General features: G+C 34.4%; 2 protein-coding genes across 15 annotated transcripts; one reads left to right on the top strand and one right to left on the bottom strand.

Annotated features, from left to right (window-relative positions):
- Positions 1 to 591: 591 nt before the first annotated feature.
- On the bottom strand, positions 592 to 7,448 carry LOC115443439. 2 transcript variants are annotated; one of them, XM_030168836.2, is made up of 5 exons: positions 7,139 to 7,448; positions 5,738 to 6,930; positions 5,248 to 5,425; positions 4,833 to 4,940; positions 592 to 2,738 (listed from the first exon to the last, which is right to left on the bottom strand). In XM_030168836.2, the coding sequence occupies exons 1-5, from the start codon at positions 7,224 to 7,226 to the stop codon at positions 1,147 to 1,149; spliced, it is 3,159 nt and encodes a 1,052-aa protein (XP_030024696.2). In that variant the 5' UTR covers positions 7,227 to 7,448; the 3' UTR covers positions 592 to 1,146. The 2 variants fall into 2 exon arrangements, with proteins under 2 accessions (XP_030024696.2, XP_030024695.2); XM_030168835.2 differs by lacking the exon at positions 4,833 to 4,940 and having other exon boundaries at positions 7,139 to 7,446.
- A 651-nt stretch (positions 7,449 to 8,099) lies between these two features.
- On the top strand, positions 8,100 to 27,054 carry LOC115443398 (ribosome-binding protein 1). 13 transcript variants are annotated; one of them, XM_037438084.1, is made up of 20 exons: positions 8,100 to 8,263; positions 9,009 to 9,242; positions 10,515 to 10,694; positions 14,741 to 14,923; positions 18,421 to 18,601; positions 18,757 to 19,014; positions 19,179 to 19,324; positions 19,597 to 19,709; positions 19,936 to 20,098; positions 20,300 to 20,612; positions 20,893 to 20,990; positions 21,080 to 21,208; positions 21,366 to 21,506; positions 21,965 to 22,069; positions 22,369 to 22,674; positions 22,937 to 23,053; positions 23,392 to 23,451; positions 23,708 to 23,803; positions 25,283 to 25,342; positions 25,428 to 27,054. In XM_037438084.1, the coding sequence occupies exons 2-20, from the start codon at positions 9,039 to 9,041 to the stop codon at positions 25,446 to 25,448; spliced, it is 2,874 nt and encodes a 957-aa protein (XP_037293981.1). In that variant the 5' UTR covers positions 8,100 to 8,263; positions 9,009 to 9,038; the 3' UTR covers positions 25,449 to 27,054. The 13 variants fall into 13 exon arrangements, with proteins under 13 accessions (XP_037293981.1, XP_037293986.1, XP_037293987.1 ...); XM_037438089.1 differs by having other exon boundaries at positions 18,433 to 18,601; XM_037438087.1 differs by having other exon boundaries at positions 8,101 to 8,263; positions 9,031 to 9,242.
- Positions 27,055 to 27,629: the final 575 nt, after the last annotated feature.

Below are 27,629 nucleotides of genomic sequence, written 5' to 3' on the forward strand. Positions count from 1 at the left end.
AAATAAAACGTATGACTATTTATCTAATGAATAGTGTGCAGGCTTTCAGAAAACAATAAAAGTGACCAAAAGTAGCTAATGTTCCGCTAATACCTAAAACACACTTTATTACTTTCCTTTGATTTTCATTGGATTTTAATAATTATTTTTACATACTTTTTTACAATTACTGAGACCAGTTCTAAAGCAGAGCAATCTTAAATATCGCAATATGTTGTAGTGGGATATCTATAAAATATTTTTTTTGTTTTTACTATATTACATTATTGCTTTTTGCACACGATTGTCGCCTTTAAATCTGTCTTAAAGGCCCCAGCATGACTATACGAACCAATAATTTAACATATATACAATTCAAAACTCCCTATTGGATCTATCAATATTATTTTTATCGGCAAAATATAACTAAGAATGAAGGACGGGTATTGATAACCACTTGATATTGTAAAGCAAGTTGGAATCAGTTTAGTAAAATTTGTAATAATATTGACTCGCAAAACTTTATTACACTAAGTATTATCTATATGCAATTACTCGTTTTCTATACAAGAAACTTCAGTTTTACTAAAAGTAGGTATAAATATTAATAAAAATATTAAACTATGTTTAAACCGCCACCATAATATGTACACAAAGTGTTTAATAGTATATTGTTTACGGAATGCCCCAGAAAGTAATGATAAGCTGACAACAGGAGGAGGATCTAAATTCGACGATCAGTTAAAAGCCGCCCTATTTACTTCTGGTGATATTTAGTAACTTTGGATAGGTTTGGAGCGCTAGCTGAGCTGAAAACACCATTTGAATTATTTATTAGTACCAGCTCTCTGCTATAGAATAAGACTAAAATTATGCTTTTAGTTGTTAGAATCACTTATTAAGTTTAATATTTACCGAAACTATTAGTTTACAAAATAAAGCTGTAAAGGCAAAGGGGAACGACGACTTTTTAAATTAACTTGCCAGATTATAGTGGTAGGTATATTAATTTTTAGTTTTCCAATGGATTTTTATTTAGTACAAATTTATTAGAGCATCCAACCGTTTATAACAGTTACCAAATTTACTGTCGTTACTTACTCGGACACCCGTATTTTCTTTTAAGTACCAAATAATAAATTATGAGACCAATACATAATTGTGCTGTTATAAATTTTGGAAATGTCTGTCGTTGTTTGACTTGTGATTATTTGTTTTGGGTGTGATGTAATTTAATGTCGGAATGTCGAGTGATATTTGGTTGCTTTTGATGATGTACTTGCTCTGATTCTGAATCTTTTGAATATTCGAATTAGTATGAACGTTTAAACTAATTGTGTTCAGCCCATTGTGAGGTTTTACACTTGGGCTAGAAACAAAATCTGTCCATTCGTCATCATCGCCAAAAGTAGTTTGCTTTTTGGTCTGTAGCAGTTGAGGTGTGGGTTTGCTTGATACAAATTCACCCCATACATCGTCCTCTTGAACTATATTATTCACTGCAGGCTTATTGGTCTGGATTGGAGAACCTTTACTTTGAGCACTTGCACTCAAATCACTTTTTAATGAATGTAATGTTTCTACAGGATTAAATCTTGATAAGTCTTGTAGATCTATACCAGGGCTCGGCCAATTTATCTGTGAGTAACTTTCTAAAGACAAAGGTTGCAATATTTGTCCACTTTTCTGTTGGTTACTTGTCAATGTCGTAGTAGAACTAGCAGGCATTGGCTGCAATAAATTCATGGGTAACTGGGTTCCCATGGTAGGTGTGTTTTTATTTGTAGGCTCTGTTATATTCATTACAAGACCTAAAGTATGCGATGTACTTTCATTTGATTTAACAATATTTTCGAATGATACGTTGTCAGTCTTAAAATTACTATCTTTTAAAAAGGAATGCTCAAAACCTGATTGAATTATATTAGACGCCATAGAATTATTGCCAAGTTCATTATTTAAGCCGTCAGTACTAAAATCGACTTTTTTATTTACAGGCGGTACAGCTGATTTAAATGTATCAAAATCCTCATCCAAAGAATTTTCATTGCTAGCGTGTATTATTTCTTTCTCGGGTATAGTTTCTTGTATATTGCTGCTTTCGTGCGTAATATTACTATGCACACTGTTTGCTTTAATACTTTCTAGTTGAGGATTAGAAGAGCTCTTGTCAACCCATGATGAAGTTGATGTAAAATCTGAAAAGTCATTAAATTCTTCTTTGACTTCTCCAGGATCTGGCCAGTTGAGTGTTGGTATCGCAGGTTCTATTTTGATAGGCTGTAACAACTGAGTTTGATATGCAATACTCGGTTTTGGCAAGGGGTTCATTATAGAGACTATTTCATCATGTTTTACTATTGATTGACCAGTTTGGTTGTTTATCTCAGGTAAAGTATTCATTTTAGGCGTAGTCCTAAACTCTTGGAATTCCAAATAATCGTCATCATCGACCTTATTTGGTTTATCATACGAACTCTGGGATTGTGGGGCCTGCACTTGATTTTCATGTTTGTCAGCAATATCTTGATGTAAGAGTCCATTGGGATTATTATCATAATGTATTGTTTTAGATCGTGGTGTTTCTGAATCAGTAGGTGTGAAGATATGTGTATCTGGTAAATTTATCTGCCGTATTGGTTGTACATTCAGTACGCTGGAGTAAATTTTATCAGGTTTCGTCGAAATAGCGGCTTCAAAAACATCCAAATCAGTTGGTCTTGGTTGAATAACATTATTTTCATTTTGTGTATTGCAAGCTGGAACACAATATATTACGATTAAATTAACCAGTTATGATTGTGACATCAAGTGATATTTCAGCAAAAACTATACTAAAGCTTTTTATGTTATGGCCATTTCTACAGAAAATACAATGTTATACGTAAAACATCCCAAGTTTCACCTTACAGATCAAATAAACAACATGATAATAATTATAATCTAAAATATTTTGGAGTCGATAGTTTTATGATTCTTACGCTTTTGTGTCCCATTCTAAAAATTTACCCCGTTTATTATAGTATTTTTTTTGTAAAAAACGGCTTTTAAATTACTTTTCTCTCACATAAAAACATGCGCACACAAACAAATATCACGCCTGTATCACCGGTTTGGACCTGGGACTACAGAGTTTTTGGACCACGCAAGCAATAAAACTACGGCACCAAGACAATCATGCTACTTTTCGAGTTCCTATGCTCCTCCTCCTCCAACTATGCATATTGAATTTCATGATATTGATGCTTATATGCGACAATAACACAAGTCATATTATTTGCCTAGGTAGTTAGTCCATTGAAAAGTTACATTTGGTCGTCACAGCATCAGCTCCAGTAGTTTATCGTTAGTTTGAGAAGCTCCAGAGCCAGACTTTGATTTGGTGAACAATTGCTTCATCTGTGCCAAAGCGATTCAGGATCCAAGTAGTTCGCGTACAAGCCGACAACCGCGGGTTTGTGTTGTACGTAATGAGAGTACAAAAAAGTATTATGAACCTTATAAACACACGTTCTGATGACGTTGCAATGGTCATTGCTTAACATTGAATTTCTTAACATTTTCGCTTATATGTTTTTTATTTATAGTTCTACGACAAAAAGTTACTGGACCAAAGTTGTAGAGAATTTAATTTGCAACAAACAATGTTTATAATTTTTTGTCAGATAAATAGTTTAAGAGATACATCGTAAAACCATTTCAACCCCTATTTTCAAGATGGCGGCCGTGGGACAAGGGTGGCGACCCCACAAACTTGGTTTTAGCTTTACACTGACCCCCCCCCCCTACACTTCAAAAAAATAAAATTGCGTCCTCTAAAAAACGCAAGGTAAGGCCTAAAAAATGTAACATTTCAATGGACTAAGTAAGGAGATTGGATAACAGTAATTGACAGATAAAAATGCTCATCCCGAATTTTAATAAAATTAATTCAAACTAGCAATTGCCCGCAATTCGGATCGCGATAGTCCGTTGCCGGATTAGTTTATAAGCAAGATTTCAATGAGATACTAAAAGAATCTTAAAAATCATTCACACACACACCTAAACCTTTTAACTCGAAAGTGGTAGCCGATTGGTACAGGCGCAAATAGGTCTCCTTTTTCTCCATAGGTATTCCTATTCACATATGCTAGAATGCTAACGCTATATCGGTCACGAATTTCAGATCCAGATAAGCTCAAAACCAGGTGTCAGTTTACCGGTCCCGAGGATCAAACCCAAGACATAAGCACGGAATTCACACTCCAGTAGTACTACGCCACCGAGGGAGATTTGAAAATCAAAGTGTTGCAATCATTTCAAAGACTGACCCCAACATACAAAATATAACTTTTTATAACATACCTATAGATACATATACGATAAGATACATATCGATGGTGGAAATTTAAAATGTCGTATGGGTAATTTTATCGTAATTACATTCTTTTAACTATTGACTTGGAAATATTATTCTCTATCAGTCTGTGTATTTAAATATTTTATATTTCTGAATATGAGGGAGTTACCATGACAAGTTGGTTTTGTAGTCAATGACAAATATAGAAGACTTTAAGTCTTATATGGCAAGTTATGCATTCAAACTCTATATGTCACTCTATATAGATAAATTTTAAAAGTATAATAATATCTGTCTACAAAGCATTTTAATAGGAAAAGAAATGAAATGTTAATTCTGCTTTTTGGCTCTCCTATAAAATTGTTGCTGGTCCCTTATATTTGAAATTTCCACCTACAATATAATGAAACATATACACTGTTATGCATATTGTTATCTCTGTAGAAATAATGATTACTCATTTTGTTAACACTGTAAATTTTTTTTTCATTTTCTAGCGAAGTCCACTTACCATGTGAGAGTATCTCGGATATCTTGAGGGTGGAATGGTTGTGAGCTATTTGATCTAGGGTGGCCATGAGGTGTTCTAAGTCAAGAAGGAGGGCTTCGGCATAGGTGACTATGGGATTTGGGTCAAGCAAATAGTTACAGTTTGAGGATTTGGGTGAATGTTAGTCCATGTGCAAGACATGCAAAAAAATTGGCAATAATGAATACACATTATTTATAGATACACAAGCCTATAGGTTCACAACCTTAGATTATTATTTATTTTTTTATTAGACATACAAGTGTATTTGTGGTTCATATAACTACTGAGTGCATTAACATTAAAATTTCATGTGCTTCATGATTATAACTTCATTGATTGAAATATTTTCAAGTCTTAGTATACTTAATCAGTAATTATAAGAAATAATACTTACATTCTTGTCCATTTGCAGAAAATGGATCACTCCAGTTGTTGGGCTTGCTTGTAGTTTTTTCAGAAATTGTAACTTCTGGGTGGGAAGTGCTAGACAACTGTTTCTGTGGTTGCAGTGGTGCGCTGGTCAGGTTTGCAGCATACTTAGGCATGTTGTGGCTCCATTTGGGGCCAAATAACTGAAAATATTTTGAAAACAAATAAGAAAGATTGTTGGGTTCCAGTTTGAAGATCAAGGTAGTCAATAAAATAACTGATAATTTCCAGGCTTTTTTCATTGCAACTGAATATAACAGTACATGCATACTGCTGCTTGCCATCAGATATAAACATTTTGGTTGTATCTCCTGGTGGGTCTTTACATATGTAAGATATGTAAAGGACCTACCACCATAGTAGTTGGACATATTGCATTTCTTCATTATTGATTTTTTATTAGTAATGAAAATAAAAATAATAAGATATAGTTTTAAATAGAAAGGGTTACTTACTATATTTCTGGAATCTATACATAAAGCCCTTAAAAGAGTTTTTTGTCCTAATGAACTATTCCAATTAATGATATATGGTTGTCTCACATCAGTCTCCGTTAAATGACCCCAAGTTTCACTCAACATTGATTCCAATTTAATTTCATCTTCATCCATAGGTTCCGATATTTCTTCTTCAAATAATGAACTCAGTACTTTATTTATACTCTCCAGAATTTGAGTCTCATTTTCTATTGATTGTAAATTGAGAACAGGCACTGAATCACAAAAACCCTCCTCTGGGGCATCTTTTGTTTCATTTTGAGTGGCTGATGATTGAAAATCTTCAAAATCTCCAAAACTGTCATCATTCAAGACATCAGGGTTATTTTGATAACTGCTGCTTTTATCTGATACCACTTCAAGGACTGCATTTTGAGGAATCATTTCATTGTTATCAAAGTTTGCAGTAAATTGGCCAAATTCAGAATCATCAGGAACTTTATCTTCCCAAGGATTTTTGTTACTATACAGACTATTGTTTGGATTACCTTCAGGAGCAATAAATTGGAACTCATCAAAATCACCAAAGTCATCATCGGTGGCATCTTCTAGTATATTAGAAGGCTCACCAAGATTTGAACATACCACTTCATTCTCACCTGTTACCTCTAAAACATTTTGAATAGTTGTATTTTCAGTTTTATGAATGTCATTAGTTTCTTCTTGGAAGTTATTTGTTTCAATTCTTTCTAACTTGCTAGTTTGACCCTCTATGTGTTCAAAAGATTCGGTCTGACTATTACTTATTGGTAAACATGAATTATCATATTGACTTTCAACACTACTTAAGTTTGGTATGTGTCCAGAAGTAACACCAATAGGATTTTCATGTTTACTAATTTCATCAACACTGCTGTTGTCTTTTACACTAGAACCTGATGACTCACTATCAATTTTCAAATCCAAATCTTCAATATCAAAATCATCCTCATGTCCTAATTTACATTCACTTGTATCTTTGGTGTCAAGCACGGTATCACATTCTTCAGTTTCTTTCTCACTGTTTACTGATACTTTATCTGGAGTAACTTTAATTTCTTGGTTTTCTTCATCTTTCACAATATTTAATGTAACCCCAAGAGATTGAAAATGGTTGAAAGTTGGGTAATTTCCAAAATCATAATCATTATTCTCATCTTCCTCTTGGGACACTGAAACAAATATAATTATGAACAAAATATTACCTTTAAGATATTTATATATAAGACATAGATTAAGAGTAAACAAATATACTGAAATACATAATAACATTAAAAGAAAAATCACACATCAATAATATGTTCAATGTATAAACAGAAAATCCTGCTTTATGCAATAAGGTCCAATAATGTGAGATATACTTGACAAAATAAAACTTACAATTGTATTCGTAATCATCATGGTCTTTGTCATCCTCGCACTGATCGGGAGGTGGAGGAGTGCTGCAAACGAGTGGAGGAATTGACATTCTTGATCAATGGAAGACTATTTTTAACACTTTTACAAACATTAGTATGTATTTTTGCTTAAACTAATCTTACTAACGATAATACATAACGATAAAATATATTTAACATGTATAATGAAATTTTCGCGAATGAGGACAGCTGTTTAGTTGTATTATTTGACAAAAGTACGAAGTCGGAAGTAGTACGAACGATTGCTACCTACAACCTGTACTGACATCTGTCACCAGCGTTGCCAGATGGCCACATTATAATACCCTCAAATGTCGTTCAAAAACTTCACAAAAGTGAGTAAAGAAGAAGAGGCACTATTGGATATTTTTTGATATTAAACATGCAATGCTGTGAGTCTAAACTTAGCTCGCTCATTTATTCAAACAAAACATAGTATATTTTTGTGAAAAAACTTAATTTTGTTATTTATTATAACACACTAGCTGTTGCTCGTGGCTTCGCCTGCATAAAAGGCTTTCCTATTACAAAAAATCTCTGTAGCAGTGTAACTATCTGCACGACGACGCCAGCGCTATCAACTTCAATAAATTGAATAAATTAATTAAAATCCCCAATTTCGTTAATCTAACTATGATAGCAACACTGGTTGTTACCAGCAATAGTGGAGGGCTCAATGGACTTGTTTCCAGAGCCGTAATAAATAATTAAAAAAAAAAACCAGCAATAGTGGATATAATTATAACGATAATGTAAAACTTAAAAAAACTGTTACATTAAGTTTATAATATAAGAAGTTTATTCAATAAATATTATATCTTTATTGTTGATATTAAAGTATCTCAACCATATTAAATGTTAAAAATATATTTAATTTTCAATAGGGCTGTATGAATTATAATTCCTTGCTCACATCGTCACGGAGAAAAAAATAATGATAAAAAAACCGAAACCGGTTTGCCGGACACTGGTTTCATTCCATTTTTATCCTTTTCTTTCTTTGGTTGTTGCGGTACATAGTTACAGTGTGAATGGATTGAATGTTGAATAAACTAAATATTAAACTGATCGTGTGCGTTTAAAATAGGTAAGCTATAATATCTTATCTTGAATAAAGTGAATGCCACTGACTTATAAGTATATTGCTTACGGCGTTTATAGCTACTGATGTTATTAGCTAATTAGATAATACACTATGGGAAAAACTATGTTTATAAATGTGTTACAGTTTTATATAGGAGTGCGCTGTAACTACGTATTTTGTATTTTTTTATTTTTTTGAGCGAAAAGACTGTCAATACTGAGCAAATAACCTTTGACATGTGTCATTGCTTACGTGTCAGCCGATACCTTCATTTTGTGAACTTGTTTCCCAGTATATATTTGAAAAAATATACAGTATTCCTCCTTATTCTGCACATTTTGATACGTCACTGAACACAAATATTGCGGATCAACTAGAGAACCTAACAGTATGTATATACATAGATATCAAAGCATGTCGCACTCATTCAACTATGCATTTAGCTATCGATAAAATCTGTATACATATTTAAATAATTTTTAGTTAAATATATTTTTATAATTATTGTTACATTATTGTATGTCAAGATCTATTTGAATTTATCAAAATTACATGGAAACTGTTAATAAAAACAAGTTAATATCGCCACAGTATATGTTGCAGGCTTTAACATTGTATTATGTTACTTACAAATGTTTGAAGTTATATACCATTGCATATATGTATATTTTCCAATATCATTAATTCTGATATGAGTATTCATTGTAAATAATATGAATGTAATATAATAAATATTTGTTTTTATAAGGAAAAAAGAATTTTGCATGCAGCAGATCCAATGGAGCTGCAGGCACTGCTGGTTTTGTGCGGGCTGGGAGTGGCCGGCGTGGCTGTTCTGTTGTTGATGGGATTGTTCTCTGCATCGGGAACAAGTTATGAAGAAGCAGTTGCACAGCAACGTCGTGCTGCTACAGAACTGCTTGCTCTTGCTGAAAATAAAAACAAAGTAAAAAAGAACAACAGCAAGAAGGCTAATAAGAAGGTAATAAGACTAATAAGAAATCATGCATTATCTGTACATGTGCATTGTTACATTGTGGTGTTCAGATAAAACAGAGTAAAGGTTATCAACACTATCTCCATGTAAAAATGGTATGTTGTGACCAAAGATTGTATAATAAAATGCATAATATATTATAGTTTACCAAAGCCATAGTCATATAGAAGGGACTAATTATAAAATATTTTTTAGGAATTGCAATAAATTTGCTTATTATTATTTGTTTATTACAAAATATATTAATAATATATCAACTATAATAAAAGTTTAGTATAAAAATATCCTATAATATGATATAACCCCTTAGGCGGTATTGTGTCTAGTACATACAGAATATAAAGCTGGATGACAGAATTTTATTTAAATAAAAGTTATTTGCAAGGTTTAGGTAACAACTGAATTTTAGATAAACACACATTTTAATGTCTAATTACTGATCACATGACTCCAAGCACTGGGTATTATCAATAAACATTTTCAATCAGTTATTAACCTAATCAGTTGTTTTCCTTGCAAACACAATTTGTCAAATTATTTGAAATAAGAATGAATAATATGTTAAAAGACTAAATAATTATGTTCATTGCAAAGAGGTAAATGTTTTATAGCAACTGGTGTTATACTTTCAAATAACAATTGTTAATATACATAAAAATAATATACTAGCTGGGAAGTGGAACCAAAGTCGAGAATAGCAGGGTACCGGCATATCAGTTAAACAAACTGCCTGCCTGATAAATAATAATTATACGGCCCGCAGACCTGGTGATATACCCCAGAAACGGGAGATGTGAAAAAACAACAAAAAAAATATTTTATGGCCAATTAAGTCAATAATTATTTTGTTAATAATTTATGAAAGCATTGTTTACATATAATCTAATTGGATTACATAACTGTACTTTGGGTTATTCATTAAAAAAAAAACACAAATTAGTCCACCAACTGTCTGTGATCAACATTTTAAAATCTTGATATTGGCGTCAATGTTCCCTAAATCTGTGTTTAAAGTTATTAAATTCACTGTTAAATATATGTCCTTTTAAATTCACCAACATTTTCATTCCCTTTCTGATTGTGATTAGTTTCTATGTATATATTTTGCTCTCATACCGAATTTTAAACCTCATACCCAATTCTATAAATAATTATTATTCTATATTAATTATTTATAGAATTTGTATTGTTTATTGCGTGCGTCATTTGATGAAATAAATTGATGTTATGTTACCAACTTGTGTGTATACCATTTAGTTGGCAAAGAAAGAGAAGAACAAAGAGAGTGCTGCGGCAACCACCGGCAGCGAGCAGGAGAGTGAGGCGCCGGCTGAGAGTGGCATGGAAGATGATCCAATCCCTCCAGCTAAGAGCCATGTTGAGTTCAGCCCACCTGTAGTTGGTGACATTCCAAAGGACTCCCAACCTAATGTCAAGGTTAGTTGTTAAAATTGTAATTGCATTGATATAAATTTTTCCTTGATCTATTTGGTTGTCTACGGTGAATCATTGGGGTTTCTGTATAGGATATATTAAGTAATATATGTTTGGCGATTATTTATTGCATGTAAAGTATATTATCACAGAATCGGATTGTTTAACAGTTTGATTCAGTGTTGTGCTATAACTACCATTCTTATTAAACAACTGCTGGTTCTTGTATTTTTTTAAAATAGATTATGATACTACCATCTTTTGCCTTTCGCGTTTCAAGCATGCCGTCAGAAATGAATAAGTTTATTTAATTACAGATGTCATCAATAACAATATTCATAAAAAACGACTATTACTGCTAATAATATCTGATCCATTGTAGTGCGTGCATACCTATTTAAAGTGTCTGCTGGTCCCCCACTAATGATGGTAGGATTCTCGTATGCGAGGTAGGTACCACCGAAATGCCTATTTCTACCGCCAAGCAACAGTGTATGCACTGTAGACATTGTAGCCAGTATAATACAATGAAATATTACTGAGCATTATGAGACTTAACATTTTACGTCTCAGGGTGACGACCGCAATGTCACGCAGTACATTGTAATTTAAATTTGTACATTGTTTTACCACTGTTTATGGGCGGTCGTCTCGTAAATAGGCGCGCGCCATGGTTATCTCTTTATTCAACTGCAATAAAAAAAAGTGTGATATAAAACATTAGTAATATTATAAGTAAAAGATATTAGTACTGACTTTTATTGCATTATGTCAGCGGTGAAAGCAATTAAAAACCTTGCGATACCAAAGTAAGTACCTATAATTTTCTAGTATGACTAATAAAATGAACTAATCATAGAATTTAAGATATTTGTAACACATAATATACATAATTTTACTTTTCTGCACTCCTTCTCTATATGAATTTTAATTACTTATCGCAAATATCACAATCCTCCGTGTGTGTAATGTGCTTAAAATGGGGACTTATAAAGTTTTTTTTTCACATATTCATATTTAGATAACAAACAAAAATTATAAGCAATACTATATTTCTGACATCATGCAAGAAATGAGAAAGGCGAAGGTGCTTTTTTCATTGTTTTTTCTAATTTATTAATAAACATACTTGTAATGGATCTTTTTGGTTTATTAGTATGATTTTGTGTGTCGTTAGGGAGCAAACATTCCTTAACTTAACAAACTGGTAAACAATAAGATTCCATTATATTTTTCATTATTTATGTTTATCAATATATGGGATTGGTTATTTAAAAGTTGATGTTAAGTATGTACAATGTAATTTACGATTTAATGTTAAGTAATTGATGTTATTTTATATAATATTTATATGTGATAAATATGTTAGTTTTTAGAACTTTGTAGCTATTTGGTGCTAAGGCTTCATGTTAGACAAAAAGGAATGCACATCTTCAGTCTTATAGACTCACAGCGAAAACACTTTTGGTTGTCATTTATATTTTAGATTTACACTTATTAGATGACAACATAAAAGTTATACCCTAAATTTTGTGATAAATTAATACAAATAAAGGCTGGAACACAGAGTTAACTATTGCATGTCTAGGCGATATCCTCCTAAAATTAGTATAATTTACTTGGATTTAATTTACTTACACCCAAAGAATTCTAAGATTAGATAATGCGGCCATTGGGAAGATTGTCATAAAAAAAATTGCGCTCATGCGTTATTATTCAATCCTCAGTGAAATACCAAAACACCAGCTTAAAAGACTTCATATTTCTTCAATATTATGATTTACAGGTTTTTATTGCTATATTAGAATTAGTTCTGAAAATATGTTATTTTTGTATTAATAACCAAGGATGCTGTGACAGGTTGTCACACAGACATTTCAAATGAGACAACAACCTATTGATAATTACTTTTGGACCACAAATTTGGTCCTGATCTTTAAAAGAATTATATTTCGCTATTCCCTTTCTAGTATTTTCAACATTTTTATCTTTGCGGTTCTGTTGGTTTAGACTGGGTTTCTTCGATGCAAATTAGCATTTAGGGATATTTTAATTTTTAGTTTTGAATAAATCTTTACCTATATGTAAAATAGATTTATAAAGAATACCTGCGTATTCGAGAAATATTGAGCTTAAGGTGTTGCCATTCTTCATAAAATTTAGTAGTATTTGAGAAGAAATAGGGAAAAATTAACACACTCAAGCAATGTTTTCGTGTGGTTTAATTTTGGATTTTTCTAATTCAGTTTAGAAGGAAACATTTTTAAGTTAAAGGTCATGATTTTTTTGACTAGGTGGAACTGTGATTCAAGAGAAATTTTAGCGATTTTGATGTTTTCTTTACAGATATATGGATAAAGTAGGGATTAATTTATTTTAAAAAAATTTTAGATTGAAAATAAACAAAAATGTATCAAATTCTCGTAAATAAAATATTACCTGTGCCAAGATTTCCAATGAACCTGATCATGGATTTATTTCACTACCTATTATTTGACCCGTTCGTCTTAAAAGGAGCAATTACAATCACCACGGGAATGAACTAGCAGCGGCACAATTTACAGCTACAATTATTGTAACTTACAATGAAAATTTTTGTTGCAAAAAATACATTTTCAATTTCGAAAAATAAGGAGTAGGAAGAAGGAATGTCGTAGTTAAGTATCAGTAAAAATGTTTTTAACCATTAAGAAAAAACAATGGCAGCATAACTAAAGATTACAGTGATATACCATTAGGATAATACAAAAATTATGGGGCACAAATTTTGTTCGTTGGGTCACGAATCATGATATTATTCATTCTTGAAAAAAATAATTTATAAATTACTTGGTTGTTTAAAAGAAAAATAAACGATTTGAATTCATAATTAGATACAAATAAAATCTTCTCTTAATAATATTTTTTTTTAGATTTTATGTTGTTGAAGTCTGTCTGACAGCCTCGGTGGCGTAGTTGTAATGCGTACGTGGTACGAGTACGACTATGGCGCTGAGGTCTTGGGTTTGAATCCCAGGTGGGCCAAATATAAATATTGTGACCGGGTTTTTTCACCTTAAAAATTAAGTGACCCCAATATTTCGAAAAGCAAATAAAGCCGTTGGTGCTGCGCCTGATCCCTCTTCGGTTATGTCGGATTGCAGCCTCATCAGACTATGTGAGTGCAGGAATACAGGTACGCGTGTGTATTGCGCACACACTTGTGCACTATAACATTGGCCGCGTACCTTGCTGGTCTTCGTTAAGATTGGCCGCTGTAGCCGAAATTCGTGTAGGAAGGCTTCATAATATTGTTCAGGACACTTATTGACAAAAAATAATTCATGCACCAAAATACATAATTAGTGATCTGTGTGGATCATAAAAAGCACTAAAGTAATCTTTTTCGCTTTCAATTGATTTGGTTTTGTCTTAGAATAATAAGATGGCACCAAAAGAAAAAAAATATGACTCCCCAAAAAGTGTACCTATCATGTCAGAATTATTTCACACAAAGATCTCATGAGCCTAGATGGTTTGCTTGTATGGTATATGGATTATATTTTTCATTACAATACCGGTAATTACACACTGAACAAATAACTCTGTACAGAAAATACAAGAAATATTTTTCATCAAGGTATAGTTTATTTATTTTAAACAATGCTGTCGGGTAAACAAATTAAGCTAAACCAAAATTAGTATTACTTATTTAGTGATTTTAATGTGCGACGCGTGTAAAGTTTAATATACAACCCTTAATTTTAGAGTTTAGGGCCTAATAATAATATTTTCTATTTAAGTTTATTTTGGGCAATAAAAATGTAAGTAGCATCATTGTACTAAGTTGTATTAGTGTTGTAATTCCTTCAAAAAAATGTAAATTTTCAAATATTACATTAACTTAAAAGTGTACTAAACTAATGACAACTATCAACATACTAAAAATGTTATAGCATAGGAAATAACCACCGAGTATAGAGTATCAAAATAAGTATTAGAAAATGAATCTTGTATGGTAATGTATACCGCGAAAAGCAAATATTGACGCGTGGCGTATATCCGTGCAGATTCGCAAACGCGGCGAGGATTCCAAAGTAAAGCCGATACTGTTGAACAAAGACGATCCGAGCTGCATTAGCGATCCGAGCGCTGTACCGATCAACGCCGACGCCACTGTGCTCAACCACTTTGAGGAAATGCATCCCAAAGACGAATTTGAGTTGTTGCATTCGTCGCTAGTCGCCGATAAAGTGAGTTTCAAGTAAACCCATTGTGTTTGTCCTTTGAGTTGTATTATTTGTTGTATAATAAGGGTAATTAGGTATACAATTGGTATTAACTATTATTCTACGTATGCTTTAATAGTTTGATGCATTTTTTTGTATTTCTGTTCTAATACCACATCACAGGAGCTCAATATTTAGCAATTTGACTTTCGTATGGAGATAAATTATTAGTACACAGTGGTTTACCAACGACATACGGCATTACACGATTGATAACGAATGCTGGGAACGTCTATATTCTTAATATTAGATTAAAAGTATTAATAAAAATTTAGTTGTAATTCGGATTTTTCAGATGTTTTCTTACGCGATAAAATTATATTAGTATTTTCCAGTGATCGCCCAAGTTTGCGTCAGATTGGAATGACACCTGCTGCTATATGTGCAAATAATATAGAACTTAAATTGGGACTTTTGGGAATAACATTTGCATTCATTTGTACTCGATGAATATTTATCGCTGACATCCTGTTTATCATACAATTTGAATGAAATAATTATTGTCCCACTACTTAATTTAAATTATCCAAAAATGGGTATATTTAGAGGTGACTAATACTTCTACGATTTCTCGAACTTTTCTGTTCAATTGTTTAATAAGGATTAAGTCGTCGTTGCCACATCCGGCATATATTACAATCTTTAACATCATTCGTCTATTTATGTTATGCAAAAAATATATTGTATTCTCATCATCCAATAAATTAAAATACAGGCGTGATATCCGTTGCAATCGTTAATGTCATCGAAAACAATGGTAGTTTATAGCGAACACTTGTGTCATATTGCTAAATAATCCGATTCCGCAATGTACAAATTATAGAATATAGTTGTAAGACGAATTAACGAAGGCAGGATGTTAAAGGACCTCAATATCTATCGATATATACGCGGCGAAAGCCTAGTTGGTTGTGGAACGGACTGCCGAGACGAATGTCCGCAGGTTCAAATCCCAAGGGCACACACCTCTGACTTTTCTAAAAATGTGTGTATTCTTTGTGAATTATCGCTTGCTTTAACGGTGAAGGAAAACATCGTGAGGAAACCTGCATACCTGAGAAATTCACTATTAGGAATTTTCGAGGGTATGTGAAGTCTACCAACCCGCACTAGGTCAGCGTGCTGGACTAAGGCCTATTCCTTCTCAGTAGTAGAGCAGGCCCGTGCCTAACAGTGGGCAGTATATAATACAGGACTAATGTTATTTTTTATTTTTTAATATCTATCATTTTACGTACACACGTTGACTGGTGGCAAATGATGCAAAAGTTATTTAGATAAGTAGTTGTGAGTTTTTTTATGTATATGTCCTGAGAAATACGAGGCATAATGATTATGATAAGTTTGATAGCTGAACAACATGAAATGAAATACTAAAAATATGTCTTAAAGATTTTAAAAGCAATGCTTTAAAATTGGCTTTGTACCAGTTATAGCTTATTTTTCTTCGTTCTTTACTACATTTTTCCCGCGGCTTCGTGAAAAGCCTTTGCAGCTATAAAAGTACTAAATGACGGCAGCGATCCATATCGTGTGCACAACGCCAGTCTCATCTATTTAAAAACATTAAAAAGTCAAACATTGTTCCGGGAGCAAGTTACCGGAATAAAAAGTATCTGTGTGTGCTTAATTTTATTCGAATCCGTCCAGCTGTCTTTAAATTTACTTAGATAACGTCCAAACATTTTCGCAAACTTTCTCGTTAATAAGGATTAAGATAATTCCTGTTCTTTCTGTAAAACATTAACATAGTATCACGCCTCTATCCTCGAGGGGTAGGCAGACTATGGATTGCCACTGCACGATTCTGGCATACCTCTCTCGCTTCCAAAAAAATTTAAACTACAAGTTAACTGATGTAGAGGTAATCTATACGATAATAATAATATATTACGATTATAATATCAAAGAGCCTACTATTAGTAATATTCGAGACGTCACGACCACATCATAACTACTTTAGCTGTAGTTGAAAATTTTATTACAAATATCGATTTTCACTGAAAGTTTAAATTATTAATGACATTTGAACCACGCATTGTAGAGCAACGTATATGGGGAGAAGATCGATGGGTATTCAGGTCCTTTTTATGTTGACTCTTTGATTGTATTACAAACTGTACAAGTGCTTTATTTATAACATTTAACTATCACACCACTACATGCATAGTATATTCTCATGCTTTACACTATTTTATATATCGATGCTTGTATTCCGCGGGTTGCAAAGAAAGAAATATATTATTTTCAAAACATTACTTTCACGGAAGCGCGATAAAATTATCTGTCCATTAAGATGGATAGATATTTTTAAAGATTAATTTTGTTTATTGCGATTCGTTAACTTTTATAACTTGTTATTTTCAATTATATTATCTATTTGTCTATGTAAATTGCACTGTTTTAGTAAATTTGTAAATATCTTCATACATGTCTAAGAACACTTCTTTCTGTCTTTACTGGTGGTAGTGCTCTCATATATGAGTGTCCGCCTGGGTAGGTACCACCGCAGTGTCTGTTTCTGCCGGTAAGCAGCAGTGTGCAGTCACTGTTGTGTTTCGGTTTGAAGGACATTGTATCTTGTGTAACTACTGGACATAATAAGACAACACCTCATGTCTCAGGATGGCGAGCGCAGTGGAATAACAAACAATACTTTGTAATTCAAGGTGTTGGATGTTGTTTCTACTGTTTATGGGCGGTCGTATCGCTTACCATCAGGCGAATGACCAGCTCGTCTCGTCATTCAAAGCATTAAAAAAAAGCGCTCTAAAAAGCTCTGGTAAAGATGTTATTTAGACTACATAATGGTAGATAGCAATGACAATGTTGAATAATATTCTGTGCAAGGAAATCACGAAATAAGTGAACAATACCATGTTGTGGTGTTTACATAGCCCAAATGTATGGAAACTCAGCATGTATCTACATATGAAAATTTATAAATAACTTGCATAATTATTTTTTTTATTTACATTTTGAATAGATTTATTTTCTTTGCATTCACGGAAGTATGTTTCACGATGCGTTTTACTAAAATCATTAAGCTTGCACTATGAATAACATTTTTGTCTCATTTTTGCTCGCAACTGCGTTCGCTCGGAATATTATGTTATAATGCTCAATAACATAGTTAATAGTATAAGGCAAATTATTTGTTTTCGGAATTCATGTCGTAACTTTGTATCTGTCGAAGTGATTTTTATATTATTAAAGTAATTTGCTCCTATTTGCCCCTAAAAGTTTGAATTTAGCCCCCTAGTTTGTTGTCACTTTTAGGTACCCTTCTACCTTTTATTCTTTTACTGGCTCTTTTAAAGTTTGAAAGAAAATGCTGGATAATTTTACAAGAGTGGCGGCCCACTCACTTCTCAGTGCGATTCTACTTCTGTAAATCTACCGCTGCTTTTTGTAACTACATATTATTATGTATAGATAGTAAAGTCTCGTGTTAACTATAGTTAATTTTTAAGATTGCCGATAAACCGGAGGAAGTAGTTGAAAAGAAGGACAACAAGCCGTCGAAGCCCAGCAAAAGCGGCAAAGTTACTGCTAAGGCACCGGCGCCTGCTGAACCTGTGAAGGAAGAACCCGCGCGTGAGCGACACAACAGCGGAGATGCACCTAAAGAGCCGCGCAAAGGTACCATACGTTTTTGTATGTCACATAAAAGTCAAACAAAAAAATATATAGGTTCGAATTAACAATGTCACCATAATGGCCATTCTGTCACTTTTATTTATGAAGTGCTCTTGGTGCAATACATTGAATTGGCTATAATTTTGTAATATGTATAGGTAAAAAAGCAGAGAAGAAAGCTCCCAACAGCGAGGTGGTAGAGGCTGGCCGCGAGGAAGTTGTCCCACCTCTGAACGCGCCGCAGCCCACCGAGCTGACGACGGAGAAGCTGCTGAAGCAAGCGCTGGGCGCCACCACAGCCGCCGCCGTCGCCGCGCCTGTCGCCGCCGCGCCCGCGCCTGCGCCCGCGCCCGCGCCTTCCGCGCCCGCCAAGAACAAGAAGAAGAAGGCCGAGCCTAACGTGCTCTCTCTCATGGGTCAGTCAATATATAAACGATAAATTAAAAAACTTTAAAATTTCAACCAACTTGCTAGAAAGGTGAAATTAACCTCAAGTCTCTGGTAATAACATTAAACCTATGTGATCTTTTTACAAAATATTCAAAGTATAATAAGGAAGTATTTGTGTGTATGGTATCAGCGGGCGACAGCGGCGGCGTGAACGTGGGCGAGCTGGTGCGCGTGGTGCGCGAGGCGGCGCTGTCCCGCACCGAGATACAGATCCTCACCGACGCGCTGCTCAACAAGCACCACGACCCGCTCCCGCAGCACTCCGAATGGACCGAGGTATACACATTTCTTTGGACCACATTGATATCCATAAAAATATTATTCGAATGTGAATATTTCTCCTTAATCTGCCGCTGGGAGATATTTTTACCTGATTTTCAAAAAAAGTAGGAAGCTCTGAATTCGTCTCTTCGTTTATTTTATATATTTTTACAGAACAGTGTACTTTTATATGGGGGGTTTAAAAAGTGGCTTAGTTTAAAAAAAACATCAAATTTACAATGGCTTATTTTAATAAATGACTTTTTATTCTAAATTTGTATATGCAGGGCCCCAATGATCCAGTGCAAAAGTTGAAGAAGCAGTTGGCTGACAAGGAGAAGGCCTTAGCCGATGAGGTGGATGCGTCTCAAGCACTGCAGGCTAAACTAAAGGAATTGAGGTATGTCATGTATTATAAAAAGTATTAAAAAAAAATAGTTTTTTGGTGACTTTCGATTATTTCACCTTGTCAGACTTTCCAATTATGATGTAATCCTAGTACTGTTATATTTGTGCATTTATCGTGCGTCATTACCTAAAATTACTGGGACCCCCTTGATTGTAACGTAAGCATAGTTACGAGTAAGATTTGCTAATTAGATTTTACGTAATCTTTTGTTGTTCAGAGCGAGCCTGAACGCGGAGCGATCCCGCGCGGCTGCCGTCTCGCGCGCCTCCGACCAGCAGCGCGCACGCGCCGACCACGCCGCCGCCGAGCTGCACGCGCTGCAGGCCCGGCTGCAGCGCCTCGCCGACGACAACCACGCGCTCGCGCAAGACAAACTTGTTGTGAGTGAAAAACTGAATACTTGCAACCATACCCTAACGTCTCTGTTTTTAATTATATTGAGATTAGTACATGTTTCATAGATTTAAAAAGATGTTACTAAATAGTTTGCAGTAGTAATGATTTTTTTATTTATAATGTTGAATCTAGTATTAAGTAATGTAAATGAGGTAATGTTGAGATGTGTGTCTGTTGTGTTATAGTTGCAGGCTAAGTTGGGCGCGGAGGGTGAGGCTCAAGCGCAGCGCGTGCAGTTGGAGATGCACATCCAGCGGCTGTCAGAGTCTGAGGGCGCGCTTATGGCTCAGCTGGCGGCGCTGCAGGCGGAGCTGAGCGCGCATGCGCTGGAGGCGGGGCAGGCGCGCTGCGAGCTCGCCGCCGCGCGCGACTCTCTGCTCATGGCGCAGCAGCACGCCGCCGACCTGGCGCAGCAGCTGCAGGACTCCTCGCGCGCCTACGCCGACCTCGACCAGCTCGTGCAGCAGGAACGACGACAGGCACAGGAACGGATACACGGTCAGTCACAACTCACAATATACACACCTCTCATATCAATTCTTACCTGACAATAAACTAATATTTTCCAAATAAAATATACTCTACTCTTAACTCGATGCTTCTCAAATGTCGCCGTCTGCACTAAAAAACTACATAAATAAGCAATCACTCTATTAATCTAATAGTCAATCAATTCATACTATGCAGATAGTTGTTTAAATCAATTTATAATGAAAATGTTAAATGTTAGAAATTCACGAAGCTATGGCACAGGTAGTAACCTCAAGAAATATTTCAGAACTGCAAAACGAAGTGCAGCGTTTGGCTAACCGGGCTCAGACTGCCGAAACCAACTTGGAAAAGTTAAAGGAAGAGTCGGAAAAACAACAACAACAGGTATTTATATTTATTTTATTCTTTACTAATGCTATTAAAGGTTGGACTTGTAACATTAAATATTAATAATGATGTCTGTTATATTGTAGCTATCAAATGAAATTTCTTCACTCAGCGAGCAACTTGCCGCTCGTGAATCGGAATTGGCTGAACTGAAACAGATGAAAGCAGTACCGGCACAAAACGGGTTGCCCACAGCTAATGAAAATGAACAGAAGGTAAAGTTAAAGTAAAAATTCTCCAAATCTACCGCACTAATTCCTGTCCTAATAATGATTTTATGGAACTACAGTGGTGGAGCACCTGCTGCCCCTTAATTATAATCCCAATATTGTCAAGGTGTTTCGGCTAATTGGTGGTGATATATGTAATCAGGCAGCGGAGCTGGCGAAGGTGGAGAGTGTGGTGGAGGCGCTCCGAGGCGAACTGGCGGCGGCGCAGCGCGGCAGCCGCGACCAGCGCGACCAGCTCGCGCGTCTGCACGACCAGCTGCGCGCCTACCAGGACAAAAACAATGTCAGTACACAACACTACTACACAACCGACCCACAATATACAACATAACTTTCAAATAACATTGGTGTACATCAATGATGTCATTATCTTTCCCTATTGCGCGACTATTATAAGAAAACTAATAAATACTTCTTCGTACAAATACAGATCTCTTTTACGGGAAAGAGAACATTATACTACCTCCTATCTATGATCTATCGCGCTCTCTCACTTCCTCAAGCCAAAAAGAAATATTATACTTATAACTCTTTTCTCAGTCTCATTAATAATATTTCTGTGATTGCATTTTTTGTAATAAAAAAAGGATTGTGTAACTATTAATATACGTAAGAAATAAGAATGTGCAACTTAACGAGTATACGATTAATTTTCAAATATTTAATGTAGTGAGGTGTCGACACCAAGCAGCCCCCTAACATAATTAATAGTAAATTACGTATCATTCTCACGTCACATAGGAGTTGCGAACTAAAAACTGGAAAGTAATGGAGGCGTTACAGTCTGCCGAAAAGGCTCTACAGATGAAATCGGCAAGCGCGTTGCCGGCCCAAGACTCACTGCGCGTAAGTGTTGCGCCTTTGTTCATTGTACCCGAAGTAAGATGTCGATGTACTGCGACAATTCTTTGGCCGGCTTCGCTTCGTTCAATGTATTGCTTATTCACGGCCACCGATATACAAATGCACATTTTTATAAATCTTGCTTACCATGTTACTCCTTTGCCTACTAGCAGACTGAATTATAGAAATTTTCATTTTACTTGCTTAAAAACCTGTAGCGGAGGTATCAAAATAGTACTTGTATGAGCCCAAAACAACAACAATAATTATTAAAATTCTTATGATTTTGTACTGTGTACCAGGAAGCGATAAAGATGGCACAAGAGACGCAGTATAACGAAGTGGCAAATGTATTACGTGCGGTGTGTCCTTCGGCGGCGCCCGGCTCCTCACCCGACAAGCAATGGCTGCAGACCTTCGCTGATAACCTCAAGGCGGAATTAGAGAAGAAAACAGAGCTGGCCAAGCAATCTGCACAGAAAGAAGTAGAAAAGGTCGCGGCGCCCGTCTGCTCTGCGACGTCGGACGAACGAGTCGGCGAACTTGTCTCTCAGAATGAGCATCTACAGAGCCTCGTCGATAAATACAAGAGGATTATTGATGACACAGTAAGATAATGATTTACATTTTATTTCTTATGGAATAGCTACACAAATCCAAACATTTTAAAAAAAATCGCATTTCTTTTGAACTGTAAGAATAGTGAGTTAAAAGTAAATTGTAACAGAAAACACAGTAAGAAGAAATATTTTAACATTTTTATTGGTTGTTTTCCATGTTCATTCTAAAAGTTGACATAGTTATTATATGTTGCTCTTTCCCTCATACATACATTGTGTGATGTATTATACAAATATGTGAACAACACAGGAAGGTGTGCTGAGTCGACTCCAACAAAACGTCACAACAGAGGAGCAGCGCTGGGCACAGCAGCTTGCTGACAAACAGCGAGAACTAGACGAACTACGCCAGAGGACAGTACTGCAGGTAAAATAACACATACTACTGTAAGACTATGACGAAAAATAAAATATAATTAAAACATTAAAGTATTACAAGCCTCGGTTCTACAGCAGTCTTGAGAGCCGCGTGCAGTGTGATAAATTGTAAAACAGCATGGAATAAAGTTATGGGAACAGTTACGATTCCCAGATATATCTTAGTTTGTAAAGTGGTGCAAATATTAGTTTTAAGACCATAAAATAATTATTAATAACAACTATTTGACTTTTGCAAGTTTTCTCCAAGGATCAAGACCTTGGCCTTACCCACTCTGAATATATTTTACTGAAAAACAAATATTGAGCGAAACTTTTTCAACTTAGGAACCCATGGCGTTTGCATACTCCTGCATTGAAAAATCATTGCCCACAATTGTTGAGGAGGTATAAAGTTGAAAGTACTGTACTGTGTGTGCTTTTGTGTCGGTGCCGTGCGCCGTGTACCGTCGGTTCTGCACCATCACGTCGATTCGTGTACAAACATGTTTTCAATTTATGCTTCTTGATTCTATTCTATCGGTTTTATGGATTTTACCGACTTCCATTTTTCCTCTTTTTTTGTACTGATATATTTTTGTCCAATGGTGACGGATCGTGGAGTTTACGCTAAATATCTTAATTGTAACATTTATATGCGCAGATGCAGAAGAAGATCGATGCGTTGCAGGAAGAATTACAGCAGGCGCACGCGACGAACAAAAACAACAGCTTTGCTGATGCAGAACGTTTCACTCAGGTATGTTTATTACAAATTTATTTGTACGTACAAGAATTTTGTTCCAGTAATAGCTTTTAAATTTATATAAATAAAACTGTTGCCACATGTATGTGAGAGCATCACTTGTGAATGGCCCGACCGGTTTGACAGATTCAAGTTTCATGTGTTTCTAATTATCTGGATGAGATTTGTATCGAAAAATATTTTTGAAAATGAACGGAAAAGAAAGTCGGGAAATTTCGCAATTTAGGTGTTTTTTTTGTATGAAAATATTTTTCGGACACGCGAATCTCCGAAATCATCGATTTCAATGAAAATTTTTGGCGAGGGTTCTTTAGTTCTAGTTTGAATGCGATAAGTAGCGCTATTGTCGAGACCTGAAAGGTTGTTTTCATAAAATCCAGTCTGAGGCAGGACAATGTTTGCCATGTCTACTAGTAATGTACTAGTAAATATTATTGTGAAACATTGTGTTACTTGAAAAGAGTTTCAGAGAATTTATCTTTTATAATTCCAGAGCTTTTGCTCGCGGGTCCGCTTTTGTGAAAGTTTTTCCGGGATAAAAGTCCCGCTTTATATTTTCCCAGGATAAAAAGTAGACTACAGTAGCTTGCTATTATTGAAAAAAAAAATATCGCTTTAGTAGTTCCCGAGATTATCGTGTTCAAACATACAAACTCTTCAGCTTTATATGATAAGCTTTATATAATAGTATAGATTAGTTATAAATTATGATTATAATATTGTGTTCGCAGTTTAAACATGGGTTTACCTAAACAGTCTCTAATTCTAAACACCATGTCTAAAGTCTTGTCTAACTCCCTGCATTACAAAACATTGTTCAAACATTGTGTATCTTAAAACCCTTTAAACAATAGAAAAAAAAATTGCAATTTTTGACTGTGCTGTCAAATTAGTCTATTATCCCTCTTTGTGCCTGTCAGTGTGAATCAAACTATTGTCAGTTTTGTTGTGCAGCCATCTAACTCAATAATAAATAAAATTACCTGATGTTGGGTCCAGCACCGCAATGCACATACCACATGTATTTGTAAATCTATAGTTCCACCTCGCCGATCACAGGGACGATCATCATTTATAATATCGATTATTTTGTTGGCAAAAGATTTGCTGAATCTGTACTTTTTTTTAAGTGACATCTTCATAATATTCGGATAGGTTCATTCTTTTAGGGTTATACGAGTATCACGAAAGTTCTCCATGAAATCTAAATCTTCCATATAAACATATTACATAATTTACAAGATTCAGTTGCTCGTTTTTTTTTCCAATTACTACTAGATTTTTAGTCACATGTTCATCGCTTGTTTAACTTTTTTGTGATAACACTGATAATGTTTTATAGGAACCCATTGTTTGAAATATTGTAGAAACGAAATTCAACAATTGTATGTAGGCACAATTTGTATGTAGGCGCTGTAACGCGTTTAAATAGTTATTTTTATATCAGTTATTCATAAACATGAATTGTTTCAGGAAAGACTAATGGCTGATTTGTCAAACAAACATGTTGATGTGAGCAATGGACCTCTACAGGTCAGTAACTTTTTCGATTAACGGATCAAAGTGTATTAACATTTCAATATAACAGTGCTAAAGTATTTAATTTTGTTTCATCCAGATGGGATTATCAGAAAAATAACAATTACAACCAGCAAGCTTATTAAAAGCAGTATCCAGGTGTCATTCCTATTTGGCGAGTGTTTGTGAACTGAGGTAACATCGCGCTGCAGCCGTCGCCACTACGGGCGCTGCCATGTTCGCCGGCCGCCGTCAGGCGCCCACTTGTATATTACTCATATTCTATAATTGAAAACTATTTGTTGTAATTGGCTTGCAGTCTTCATTTCCTATTCAAAACTCTTTGACACAATACAAATTGGATGACGTCCCGCCATGCGAACAAATGACTGACGTAAAAGATACAATGATAAATAAAAAAATTGTTATGCACAACCTTTAGTCATACTTAATTTGCCACACTCAGTGATTTGATATAAAATTTCAACCTATATTTACATATTTAAGTAAGTTTTCTCCCGTCCAGGAACGCGTTTTCTAAAATTATGTAATATTGATTAATAATAATGCGCGTCAGAAACACACTATGGTGAATGACGCAAGATTTACCTTACTACTGATAAGTAATTTCGATGTCAGAATCACAATCACTGCCAATTTTTACCAACCGTAGGAAATAATATAGATGAGATCTATAGCACAAAGTCTTTATTAATAAAGATGACATTAGTCAATGAATATCTAGAATAAAATTTCCTAGCACCAGAAGTTTTTTTGTTCAGATATCACTTTTTTTCCAATTGGTGAAAACGAGCGTTAGCCAGGATGCAGTCTGTGCTGAAATCGATGTATAGTATTAATTGTATTTATAAAGCATTTCTGGTAAATATCGAGATTAGAATGACTTATTCATTGTCATGAGGTTAATAATAAAGTGTTTGAAAAGCCCTATTCTGAATTAGAAAGCGACAATGCTGAAAAATTGTTCGTTTTAATTTGTAAGACATTGCGTGGCGTCAAATCTAAATAAGTTTTATAATAAATTCTATGGGACTGTGGCGATACGATATTATAGACAATGCATGATGTGTAAGATGAACCAAATTTAAAGACAGTGTTTTATTGCACACCCACTGCAAGGGCACACACATTATTATTATAAACTTGCTTAATACTTTTATTTGTATGTTAAGTTAATATAGTTTTCGTTTTATAAATTTGCTGGTTGCATGTTCAGTAACAGAGAAACATAATATTTTGATAAAATTTCAATTTGTGACATCCTCTTAATGAATTTGAATAATTTTGCTTATTATAGTTTAGGTACGCCGATTTATATATTTTTTTATTTTTATAATTTTAAGCAATGTTATTTACGCTTTAGAGGTATATTATTACTTATAATGATGTGTATACACGAGTTTCTAACGCAGCTCATAATCATTTCTGTCAGTGCCTTAGGCTAAGATTTCAAATAATAACAATTGACTGCTTTATTTCTAGTGTTAAAGAAATTGAATGCTTGTCAACGACTTGTTTTATTATTTGATATTTATTTTAACGTAATATTTTATGAAATCTGTTTTGTGTGATCGAAATATGATCTAGAAAAATCATCAGGTCCTGAGTAATATAATATTTAGCAGTAGTAACTATTGTATAATAATATGTAAGTCTCTTTGTATGATAATAGATGAAGACATTATCAAATAAATATTTCTTAATCATTAAGGCTTTTACTTACATTTTTTATAGTTTATTCACATACTTTAATGGGAAACTGTTAACTAAGCAATTCATTCATTGTAGACAATTATTAATGTATGAACAGTTGTCACGCGTTGATTCTGCGAATTTCATGTCTTAACAGACTAATATAGTTCCTGGACTCTGCAGTCATAATCTTAAATATTACCTGCGACTAAGTGGTCTCAACAACATTCTAACATTTAACTGGAGTTTGCTATCTCAATTAGAAAGGAAGAGTTCCGCTTATCATTACCGATCTTTCAAAATTACTTTGAATCAGTAAAATAAAAGATTCCTGGTTTGGGGCCTTACGGTAACCAAATGCAATATGACACGGTAATATAGCGTCGAGGTAATAATCTTATTACCTAAACGGTATATTACCACTAATGTCGGTCCGTCTGCTAATCATTAATTTCTATGGTCAGTCTATCGTAATTACCGTGAACACACGGGGATAATGTCCATAACTATAGTGAATGCACCCGCCGAAGCGTTTTATTTTTAAACTGAGTACCAGTAAATGGTACTGATAAGTTTTCAGTATTGTTAC

Source organism: Manduca sexta, chromosome 13 (genome assembly GCF_014839805.1).
Source record: "Manduca sexta isolate Smith_Timp_Sample1 chromosome 13, JHU_Msex_v1.0, whole genome shotgun sequence".
Lineage (NCBI taxonomy): Eukaryota > Metazoa > Arthropoda > Insecta > Lepidoptera > Sphingidae > Manduca > Manduca sexta.

Bases quoted from the DNA above. Each gene is read 5' to 3' on its own strand.
- LOC115443439 (XM_030168836.2), bottom strand. From the start codon at position 7,226: ATGTCAATTCCTCCACTCGTTTGCAGCACTCCTCCACCTCCCGATCAG. The intron at 4,941-5,247 runs GTAAGTATTATT...CAAATCCCATAG, and splicing joins TTCTGCAAATGGACAAGAAT to TCACCTATGCCGAAGCCCTC. The intron at 2,739-4,832 runs GTAAGTGGACTT...ATTGTGTTCCAG, and splicing joins ATCCGAGATACTCTCACATG to CTTGCAATACACAAAATGAA.
- LOC115443398 (XM_037438084.1), top strand. From the start codon at position 9,039: ATGGAGCTGCAGGCACTGCTGGTTTTGTGCGGGCTGGGAGTGGCCGGC. The intron at 19,325-19,596 runs GTATACACATTT...TTGTATATGCAG, and splicing joins AGCACTCCGAATGGACCGAG to GGCCCCAATGATCCAGTGCA. The intron at 20,991-21,079 runs GTATTTATATTT...GTTATATTGTAG, and splicing joins CGGAAAAACAACAACAACAG to CTATCAAATGAAATTTCTTC.